The sequence below is a fragment of the Dermacentor silvarum genome, chromosome 3 (assembly GCF_013339745.2).
Source record: "Dermacentor silvarum isolate Dsil-2018 chromosome 3, BIME_Dsil_1.4, whole genome shotgun sequence".
NCBI classification, from domain to species: Eukaryota; Metazoa; Arthropoda; class Arachnida; order Ixodida; family Ixodidae; genus Dermacentor; species Dermacentor silvarum.
In genome coordinates, this window is record NC_051156.1 from 200,166,771 (window position 1) to 200,178,759 (window position 11,989).

The following is an 11,989-nucleotide window of genomic DNA, read 5'->3' on the forward strand; positions in this document are numbered from 1 at the left end:
CTGCGAACAAGAACGAGGCTGTGATTAAGCGAACGAGGCTGCTAGGATTCACTTGGTGCTTCCAAAAATTGCGTAAAGCTGCACGAGAAATACACCTCAATATTCTTGAAATAAGGATTATAAACAGGGATAAGGTGCCTCAGAAAGGCTGGCCTTATCCTGTTTATAATCCTTATTCCTCGTGTGCTACTCCATTAGTCAGCCATCTTTTTTAATTTTGGACCTCAATATTCTTGTGGCTTCTGGTTACCACCGACAAGCACGGCATCACAAAGATTACAAATGGCCTCTACAGGAGAACCAAGACATTCACTTAACAATGGCGAGCCATGCAACAAAAGAATACCCACAGGAAATCAGTTCTGAACTAGCAGGCACCATTTCTGGATATGGACACATATGCTCAATACTGTTTTGTGCTCGCATATAGTTGGTAGCGCCCCCTACCTCAGAGACACCATTGCCGGTAGCATCGGTCAGGGCGGTTTGTTGTGGGACGGACGAAAAGAGGACTCGGGGAGGCTGTGAGCCGGTCCGTCATGCATCGGACTTTGTGAGCTGCAAATTTTTTATTAATAAATGAGTTGTTTCCAACCCAGGCATCCAACAAATACTACAAATCTGGGATTACGGGCTGCATGACACCCAAAGTTTTGACTGCATCTTGCCACTGGACAAAGTTCAAGGTCATTACGAAGACCCCATTTTTGTTGGCCTCACGCTCGGCGCTCGTGTTCCCAAACACGGGCTCCACCACCAGTAGGTTGCTCTCATCGCACTTTATGCGGGCGTGGCCCTCGTTGATTAGGAAAGACAGGTGAAATATATTTTCACACGTCTTGCCGAATGACTGCGGGTGGAGTATGAATTCAATATATGGTAGAGGGTGTCCAAACTGCTCGTACAAGTCTCTCAGAAGCTGGTGGATCACACCGACACGTTCAGTTGTTGTCTCTTGATTCGTCTGCTCCACGGAGCGCACCTGAAATCACATGAAAGGAACTCTTGGCTATATGAACCCTTTCAAAATGCTACAAGGACAACCACACGAAAGAAGTACATTTCAAATTCATGGTGGAAATATCAAAACAACCTTGCTCAGTGCAGGCTCTGTTTTAAAGGGGCACTATAAGAAACACTAAATCAATTTAGACTGACAAGGTATGGCAAGTCTATTTTCATTAATTTTGTGGTAACAAGTTTATCGACAAAAAAAAAAGAAAATTAGGATCAAATTTTGAATTTTTACATTTTGTACGGAAGACCCAGCACCGTGATATGTCAGTGTGACATAGTGGATGTCTTGTATCTTCTCATATTTAGGCCTTTGTGGCATAGTAAGTATCCTCAAAACTTGACAACATCAATCTTTGCATCCTTGAGAATACAACGCAGCCCACCTTTACTTATAAACACTAAACTGGGTTTGAGCAGATGCAGTTAGAATCCATGGTACAGATAATTCCAAGGCGGCGATGCCACCCATTATATCTTTTCTGCATCTTTTATGGCTTGTTAAACCTCCTCTCCTGGTAAGAGTGGCTTTTTTTGCTATTGTAGAAAAGCAATATACTAATACAGCTAAATTAATATTTTTCTTTAGTGTCCCATTAACAATGTCATTTTGTTATAACCTAGAAAATCCGTTACACTAGTTAAAAAAACTGGTCTCTTACGTCAGCAGCCCAAGCACACAGTGGCCAGTGGGGGTAAAGTATAGTCAGGGAAAATTGGTGTGTTCGGAAACAGTAGAACAATATTACCAAAGCCTTCACACTCGTCAGCTTCCCGCGCACCAACTAGTCCATGCTGCCCACTCTGGTGCCTGCGCAGCACGATTTGGGTAGCATGCAAAAAGCTGGAAGGTCACTGGTAGAGTACCGGTAACATGGTTCCATCATTCTTGTGCTATTACAGAAATACCCATTCGTTGAATGATGAATAACGTTTCAAAGCAACACAGACTATTACAGACACCATAAGATGGGCCTCAGGTAAATAGTAACTACCTGATGCTTTTTATAAAGATGCTCCCCAATCTTTGTAGTACATGCATGAACACTTCAGTATTTCACCCCCATGTGAGTGCAGCTGGCTACAAAAATAAGCAGAATGACCAAGAATCCACATAAGTATGCTATATGCCTACCAACCTGTGAACCTTAAGATTCATAAAGGTCCCACAGACATGACACACAGTGCCGCCTTTTTTTTTTTTCCTTTCTTTGTTTCTCTCTTCTTCTTTTTAAGGTTTACTGTGAACACGCATGTTTTGAGGCAAATGGATGTGCAAGCAGCAGCAAACTTGAAACAAGAGATTTTCTGTATATACCAGAGTTACTTTTTCGGCGACATTACTGCTGCTGATTTAGCTTGCTTCAGGAAGTTGTCTCCATAAACTCGTTTAAAGCATGCACCAGTTTGGTATATGATGCCTTGCCCTGCCACAAGGGGGCAGGGCAAGGCAGAATTTTTACTTTGTATGCATTTGTTTTTTTTTGTTTTTGTTTTTTTTTGCAATCGTGTTGAGGTATGCAAGTATGTAGCAATTTTTGAGACCGAATCGAATATGAATCGAACAGTTCCAGAAGCGAATCGACTACTTTTCGAGTAATGAATAGCCGTGACCACAATGACCATAAAACGATGTTCGCATCCCAGTATTCTTAAAGTTAGCATGTTTCTGTCATTACATAATATGTTATGAAGCGTTTATTACAAGCACAAATAGAACATTAGGAGGAAACCAGTAGTTTCCTTGTGCACAGGGCTCTTCAGAGAGTGCAAATGATTGCTGTACAGCATGTCAAGTATTGCTACCCAAGTGACGCAGCCTGCTCCACAACGCAAGTTTTATACTATGCTTGTGGGGGTAAGCATTTACTACACTCTTGCTCAGTTTTTATGTTTACTCAGACACAGTTGACTTCTTGAAATGTTTCAAAAGTATTCGAAAAATATTTGCATTTACGAATGGTGACTATTCAATTCGACGACCGAATCGTATAGGACATCATTCGAATCGTTATTCGAAAGTGTTGAATATTCGCACACCTCTACAATTGTGTGCCACTCCCGTCTTACACCTTTAAACATTTTGCAAACAAAACACTTTAATAAAACATTACGCAACATTAGTAAAATCGTGGAATGAGCCCAAATTCATAAACTTTTATGAAAAATTCAAGAGTTGACATTCATGCCTAGAATACGACACCAAGTAGTTTTTAAGACAAAGTTTTATTTGGCAACAGTCCAAACTCCCAACTGCTTCCCACTAAACAGCCTTGGCAGTAAGAGGATGCATCAAGAGAACTTCCTCACAGCCTCATCTACATGGCATGTGCGAGCTGTATTTTTATACACTGGCTAACATGTCTTTCCTGTATTTCCTGTATCTGTACAAGTCTGCAGCATTTGAGGCTTTCGGTTTACGTATGGCAAAAACAGCAATTTGGGTGCAGTTTACAGTGACAGCTTTAGGATAACCATTTCAGCGAGTTGGTCAAGTTCGTGATGAAAATGCAGTGCAAAGCACAAAAGTGTGAGAAAAAAATAGGCATGTGGTTAGCAGAAGTAGAAACACAAGTGCTGACTACCAGCTACCAACACTTAGTACTCAATGCTTGTGTTAATACTTTACAAACCACACACCTATTTTCTTCTTGCATTTCAGTACTGTATGATGTGTTTACTTCGTGACATGACAGTTTTGCTTGACAAGCTGCCACAACTAAACCTGCACAAGTGCACAAAGGTGTGCGCTTTGAAGAGACAGACTTCACCACGCTTAGAGTGCATGCATACTTCATCTGTCTTGCCGCTATCTTCCTTCTGTAAATTAGCTTAAGGCAAACCTCGACTTGAAAGCCTAGACCAGCAAGCAGCGCTGTGGATTTCACCAGCAAGTTGTTGCTGAAACCCTTCTTACGAATTTTTTCAACTTAACTCATTTTGATTCTCCAACTGCAAGCCACCAGACTTTATTGCATTGTTTAACAAAATTTTAACCACCAGAGATTTTATGAAAAATAAGCAGTGGCCGAGAAGTGGCAGCCATGATGCTACCAGTACTGCTATAATCTGCTGGTTACCAGAACACTGGTAACCTTAAAGCAAAGGTTTCTTTTGGAGTTCTCTCTTGAATATCCATATGTACAACACAGGCATAAACACGTATGTGGGGTTAGGGGCAACAGAAACCTTGATAATGGCCAAAAGTGAATAAGTTTCAGATAATTACAGGCTCCCTTGGGGATCTTGTCCCCTTCCATGGATGCAACTGATATCTTTTGGAGATTTCTGGCTTGCAGGGCAGAAGTCAGGAAGCACAAAGTGCTCCAAGAAAGTATGAAAAGTGATAATAAATTCCAGTGATAAGACCAAAGAAAATTATTTGATGACAAGCATTCTTGCCAGTCAATCCAGTTTTTGTCATGTACCTGGCCTTTTTCACGAAGCATCCAGTAAAAAGAAACTGCAGTTTGGATAGTCATTGTACATGACTCCTTGAATTACATTAAAAGCTTCGTGCCAGGAAAGAAATTGCATAGAACTGCATAATTAACCATGACGCAAATGTGCGAAGCTGCATTGCATTAAAGGCTAGGAACCGCTCAAGTTTGGTACAACTTTGTTTGGGTTGCTCCCAGAACACTCTAGAGACCCACACTGAGCTCGCTCCACCCTAAGTGCCTGCGGATTTCTAAATTTCTAGAGCTTGAATACTTCTAAGCAGGGAGTGAATAGCATTGGAGAGATTGTCTCCTTGCCTGACCCCTTTCTTGATAGGTAACTTTCTACTTTTCTTGTGGTCAATTATATTGGCTGCATTATTCTAGGCGAATAAAAGTGAAGTTGCTTTTGAAACCCTCTGTGGCAATGTCATTTATTTCCATCCCATTCGCTCATCTTCCTAAGCAACCTACTGGAGCAATTGCTGTCAATAACAGCCTAATTATGATCACATTAAGACATACACCATTCCTATAGTTTAATGACACGCTTGTGCTTCAGCTGAGGCGAGTTGCAAGCTCGCCTCAGCCTCAAAAGAAACATAGCTGCTGGCGTAGCGGTCGAAATGCCGGACGCAGAAGAAATGAAAACATTCGCTCCAAGCAGCACAAGGTCTTGACGTTACTGCCATTTGCGGTTGCAACAACACTTTTTTATTTTTTGCTAGCTGTTAGTTGTCCCCCCGATACGTAGATGGCGACGGTTGCAACGAGCCGCCATTTTCTTGACGTGGGCTTCTATGGAAGCTACGCCACCAGTTTACATATACCTTGGCTCGCATGGCCTGTTTTAGCAGTAATCTGCCACATGTGTAAGGAGTGAGCATGCCGAGATGGCGTGGCATTATGTGCATTGTATTCCCTCGCGTTTAGTGCAGAAGATTGCATAATCTAGAGTTACGGAAACGCGTTGAAGCGAGAAGCATTCGATCCCCGCTGCCAGCGCTTTTCATGATAGCATTGTGCCACTGCGGGCGACACTGTCAGCCACGGGGATGGCGTGGACATGAACGCCGTGGCTAGCTTCACTTAATTCATACCGCCAATGTGAAGATATCGTCAACACGGCAGGAAACCGTACCTTTCGCCGCTGACTCAAATTCAACTAAATTATTTGTTTTCTTCAAATTTGCTTTTTTCCATTACCCGATAATTCAGAAAACTGTTGAGGCCCCTTCCACGTAAGAAAAATTGATCGGCGACTGTACCATATTTGCATAAAAGATCGGATTTCTAAACAATGAAACTTCGATATAACGAAGCAAATTGCCGATTATACAGACTTAGTTATATCGATGTTTAAGTGTGTGTATATATACAGGGTGTTTCAGCGAAGACTTTCAAAATTTCTTTAAGGTTGCCCTGTGGCAGATAGCCCACTTCCAGTTAATGAGCTGGTCTACTCAAAGAGGCGGACATTACTTGCACAAGAAATTGAAATGGGTAATCGAATAATTAACAAAAATTCACTATTTAAGTTTTCAACCAATTACATGGGGGCCCATATTGCAATTAACAAATTGTAGCCATGGAGTACGCAAGGCTCCACTTGGAATTAATTCTCACAATGACACCAGTTTCGAAATATTAATTCCCAAACTTTGCAGAGAAGTGCATTGGCGTTCCAGTTAATTTTGTGCTTCAATGCACAAAGCGACGTTTTGTTAAGAAACTAACTGGAACGCCAATGCATTTCACCGCAAAGTTCGGGAATTATTATCTCGAAACTGGTGTCATCCCAAGAATTCGTTCCAAGTGGATCCGTCTTGCGAACTCCGCAGCTACAATTTGTAAATTGCAATATGGGCCCTCAGGTAATTAGTTTAAAACCTAATTAGTGAATTTTTGTTAATTATTCGATTATGCATTTCAATTTCTTGTGCAAGTAATGACTGCCTCTTCGAGTAGACCAGCTCATGAACTAGAATTGTGCTATCTGCCACAGGCAACTTTTAGGAATTTTTGAAAGTGTTCGCTGAAACACCCTGTATATATATTATATATAGACCGGGCCATAGGATAGACACGTTACAAGAGCAGTTATCGTTCGCTGCAGAATACTTATATCTTCATAACAATGTTCTACAAAAACAAGCATGCTTTGCATAACATAGACGCTAAGTGGAGATAAGTCTGCTTAATTTTTTTTTTTTTTGCTTTGTGGCAAGACATCCATATTTCACTGGTCACTTCAGATCAATTCACTCCGCAGCAGAGCACTCTCTTGCTCTGCAGTCGAGGCACTGATTCATCCAGAACTTCATGGGTGTGTTGCATGTCACTTCCACCTGCTGAGAGGAACAGGAGAGGCAGCAGGAGCTTGGTTTTGGTTGTACCATATTTACTCGCATAATAATACTCACACTCCTCACTTTGGCCATAAAAAAATGTTTTTGTTGTTTTTCTTGCCTTCTAGAGAGCCTCACACCCTTGAAGGAGCCTTGAACCAGCTCTCGGGCTTGGTGAAATAACATAGTCCGCGGGTAGCATATGCTGTTATGAACATCTCAGCCAAGTTCTGCTGTTGTATGCGGTCCGTGGAGCTCGCAAGCCGGAGCACGAAGTCACCTTTCTCTCAAACGCTCTGGTTTGAGAGAAACCAGAGACCCCATGATCCTCGCTCTTTTCCGTGTGCTTTATTTCGTAATAAAGCACACTCCAATACACGCTGCTATTGGTCGCTACGGTTGGCTACACCGCGGCCGCCGCGAGGTGCCGCCACAAGTCCACTGGCTAAGCGCACTGCGGCTCGCTGAGGACAACCGCGTTTGGCTTATGTTTAGCACTTCATAGGCACCGGAATCATAAGTCCAAAATGAAATTTGAACTGCGCGCCACGGTGACGTTTCGGAGGTGGAGCGTTGTGGCCCCGCCCCCCTCCGCCGTAGCCTTCGCAGTGCAAGGTATTGAAGGAGGAAGGGGAGCACTACGGACGTCGTGTTTGATTGCCAATAACTCCGCTTCTGCTGAACACATTTAAGTACTTTTTGTGGCAAAGTGATTCTGAAATAGCCTATTTTCACTTCAAATGTCTTTCTCCACTTCGATAAAAAGTGGTTCAGGGCCCCTATAAAGATTGCTGCAGCAACAGTCGTCTGCTTGTTTTGGCTGGTGATGACAGTACATGGCAGCCGAATGTCATCTGTTGGGCGTCATGCGCAATATCGGAGCGCAAGCCACAATCCAATCCAGTGACTAGCTTCAGCAGATGCCTGCAAATAAAGGGCTTCTGCAGGTCCTGCTTGTGTATATGCTGAGCTTGTAATACAAAAGTAAGAGCTTCTTGGAAGTAATATTTATGTTTATGAGCTTACAGTGGCTTGCATGAGAGTGCTGATTTACAGCCACTCCATTTTTCTATTTAACACCTAGAACATTCTCTCAGAAAATTTTCCCAGTGTAATTATTGCACACAACTTCGCATCAATTTCCTTTGAAAAAAGTGCGACCCTTGTGCGAGTAAATACAGTAAAAGCTGACAGTAAGGGTGGCTGTGAATGGTAGTTCCAAAAAACATTATTGTTTCATACAGCTTTCCTAGCGATTCTTGCCAATGCAACACTTCAAGCACACAGGACACAGCACACTCTTTGGGACAGCAACTTCACTAACCATAGGCTGATAAGAAAACAGTGAATGGCAGTTAGACCCTGTTGCACTAACTGGTTGCACACGATGGCTTCCGCTGTGATACGGCACGGAACAATTTGTTTCTAGGCGGAAGATTTGGATTTGCAAAATCTGAGCGCTCGCTATGTATTTGGGGAACTTCTGAAGTGGATTTTATCTTTAGTAAAAGTATTAACAAACACCAGTTAAGTGCCAAAGTTCATTAGGAAAATCAGTGTTCATCTATGTAGCAAGTTTTTGACTATACAAATTCACAATTGCCACTGACTTAATAAAATGAGGCTTCAATAGAATTATTTCTTGAGAGGCTATAATCGGTGCAGGAGCACCTCCTCACACTCTGCCCCTACGTGAAATCTTATCCAGCCCCAATATCTCTCTACTTGACTAGACTCTAACAGCCTTTGCTGTGGACTACACTCTTAAAAAAGTTTGCACCTTTGGGGCTTATATTGTCCCACAACAATAACCGTTATCCGCCTTGCTTGTGTTTCCTTTCTTGAAAATGCTGCGCTCGCTACTTTCCAGTCGAGAATGCTATGTCACGCTGATAATGTGCACGTCATTCGTTACCTGGAAGTACTGGTCTTGCCGCGTTAAAAGAAAGGAAATGCTGCCAAGATAGATGATGATTATTGTTGTGGGACAACACAAGCCCCAAAGGGTGCAAACTTTTTTAAGAGTGTAGTGCAATATAAACATGGTCCAACATTGTGTGCGGGCCTCCAAGACTAGATAACAAATCTTGAGCCAAGCAATACATTTTCTTGAAGATGAGGTCTTCACTGGAGACTTCAGATCAATGTTTGTTTTGTGGGATCTGGGTATCTGGCCACTTTCGTCTCGCCAAATTAGACGAGTTGAAACCTAGTGCACGTAGAACAATGAAAAGGGCATCAAAATGAAGCTTAGAACAAAAAAGACGCACTAAATTAGCAATTTGGAGCAGTCGTAACACGTGATTAGCGTAACAAGGACAAAATGAAACTCAGATGCACTCATTGAAACTGCGCGCCTAAAACCGAAACCGGAAATGTGGCTTTACTCAACAAAATATATGGAACGATCCTTGAGATAGTGCAGTCTAGAAATGTGGGCAAATTCCAACGGTAGTGCAGTCCCCACAAACCACATCGTAGACTAATGCACCCAAAAAGACCTTGTCTTTCTTTGATGCCAACCGCTGTTGACACGCGTTTCTTAATTGTACGATTTTTGTTAATATGTCAGTTGTGGATTTTCAATGATGTTAGTATCTGCATTACCCTACTAATAAGTGCCTGAGGCAGAAGTACAGTCATCCACACTTGTCTATGGGACTGAATATCAGTGCGTTGTGATGCAAAGATATTGCTGTCTGTGCGTTGCTGGTCGGTTTGAGAGACTATGCTTATGAAATGCACACGGCACAGGTTGTGCAAGCGGCACAGTATTCTGCATGATACCTTGACCCTAGCCGCCTGCTATGTTATTACTTTCTTTGCAGTGCAGCACCCTAAGAAGAAATGTGGACATCTGTACCTAACTGTTTTCACCCTTGCATGATGCTTTTACACAGGGTCTGCCAGCACTTAATCCAAGAGAAGTCGCAGACTGTAACCATAAGCTTTGCTGAAGTCTGCAATACAATAAAGGAACTTTGAATCGAAGACTACAGCGCAAAATTGGGCAAGGGCTTAGAAGGGCGTGGGCGCTTCTGTCTGTTACACCCTTCTTCGTCACTGCCCATTCATGCTCTGTATGGATGATCGACCAGCTCAACCATTTCTGTTGCTAAGATAAAGGAAAGCTTCGCGAACCGGTCACTTCTTGGGACGGCACTGCGCGCATTACCTGCTTAGGGACGGTCGGCGCCCTGTCCGGAGCGTCTTGCACCGTGCGCCTGACTGGCGCCTGCCTCGTCTTGGCCGGCGCATCGCCTGCCGAGCCGTACAAGTACCAGAAGGGTTGGCTCGTCTTTACGGTTCCTTGAGCAAGCTTCCCAAGCTCCGCCCACGCCTTCTCCGTCAGCGGATCGGTCTGCGACGGTTCCGACACGAAGTCGCGGACCCGCACTGCGAACACCTCCGGGTCGAACTTGCACTGTTGGTTCACTTGCAGCGCGGTGGCCAGCTGACGTCCCTTGGATGCCGCCAAACTAACCAGGACAGAGTCCAGCACGGCCTCAGGCGTGCGAGCTACGTCTCCAAATAGCCCTTGTGCCACCTGCAGAGTCTCATAAGGCCGATTCTCTGCCTCATCCACCTGATCAATGCCAGTGCGGTAAGCGTGCCGGAGATGGCGTCCCATCATGGTATCTGAACTCTCCTGCGACTCAGACGCGCCGGCGTCCGAGGACTGCGACATGGTCGTTCGAGAGTGTGTTCTGGCGCGCTACGCGTGTGAAAAAAAAAAAAATCGGCTGCAGGCGTAGAAGTTCTAGCACTCTAGCACTGGGGGTGACGGTACTTGCGACGTTTTAGCTTTCTAGCGCGCTGCGCGTTTCGGCTGTGTGGCGACGCAGGACGCAAGGCTGCAGGCGTAGCATGGGCGTAGAATAGTATGAAGTTCCCGCGTTCAACTTGGTTCAACGAAACGTTGCGTTTGTTCTGCGTTTGTTCACTGTGGTTTCATAGTTGCATCACAGAACCACGACACAGAACACCCATACAAACTTCTCGCATTTCTTTCTCTATGATGGTTTGTTCAACGTGATGTCTATGTCGATTTGGCATTCTCCTTTAGATTGGGTCACTGGGTCGCCAAGCGTGGAGAGCGCGGCGTATATCTGAAATTTAATTGCGAATCTTAAAAGATAACTTTTAAATTTGCTGCTTGAATGCAGCCGAAGCGATATTGAGAGCCGAAAACATGTCATACAAATAGTTTTCGAAGCTCTATGATGTGCTTCCGGCTCCCGTAATCGCGTTCGGCAAAAGCATAGCCTTTAAATGGGCCATAAATCATGTTTTATTGATGTAGATAAATGTATTTGAGTAGGCTATTTTAGGAATAACTTGCCGCAAAAAGTACTTCAATGGGTTCAGCCATAGCCTCCTATATATATATATATATATTCTATGCCTGCCGGATTATCGGCGATCCCATGAATAGCGGCCATCGTCGGAAGTATGGTGGTGGCGCCACTTACGTAGGGTTGTCACGTGCAAACTTTTTACGTTTTCGGGGCTCATAGGTGACAAAAAATACGTAAAAGTAAATAAAAATTGTGTAAATACATATATGTGTTAGTGTTGTAATAATATAGCAATATAAAGCGGTTGTCGTCAAAACTTGTGATAAGGGCGCCACTTACGTATGGGTCTAAGGCGCGCTTTTTGAAAGTTTTTGAAAGTAAACTTCGCATTTTTGACGATATAGCTGAAATGAAAAACTTAAGGAAAACAGCGAAACGTTCACAGCGATGTTTCCAATTCTGCGGCTTCCAAAAAAGAAATCGTCTGCTACCACCGCAACCGCCGATTCAAACCTTTATTATGACAAGAGTGTGAACAACTTTCGTCGTCTGTTACTGCTATCATGCGGCAGTTGCGACATCTCCGTGACGAGGTTTGCCTCTCCCTTCAATATGCTGATTTTTAAACTACGTTGGTGGCGCCGCCATAGACGGCAGCCTTTTCGCGCTCATCCGGCAGGCATAGATTATATAGGAGGCTGTGGTAGCACACATCTCCCTGCTCCAGCACGCCTGGTCTAGTTCACCCCTTTTGCCGCGAGGGATAGAACGTACGAGCAGAGTGACGCTAGCTATAACATGTTCGCTGTCGTCTGCTTCTGCGATGTGTTCCAGCGCTCGTGTCGCTATTTCGGCAGTCACAAAGTGTTTACATTGTTTCTAAATGCAT

At 43.7% G+C, this 11,989-nt stretch overlaps 1 protein-coding gene across 1 annotated transcript; it reads right to left on the minus strand.

Annotated features, from left to right (window-relative positions):
• Positions 1-520: 520 nt before the first annotated feature.
• Positions 521-10,827, minus strand: LOC119446468 (non-structural maintenance of chromosomes element 4 homolog A). The gene is made up of 2 exons (XM_037710902.2): positions 9,978-10,827; positions 521-982 (listed from the first exon to the last, which is right to left on the minus strand). Exons 1-2 carry the CDS (start codon positions 10,488-10,490, stop codon positions 614-616), a joined length of 882 nt encoding a protein of 293 aa, XP_037566830.1. The 5' UTR covers positions 10,491-10,827; the 3' UTR covers positions 521-613.
• Between the last annotated feature and the right edge of the window lie 1,162 nt (positions 10,828-11,989).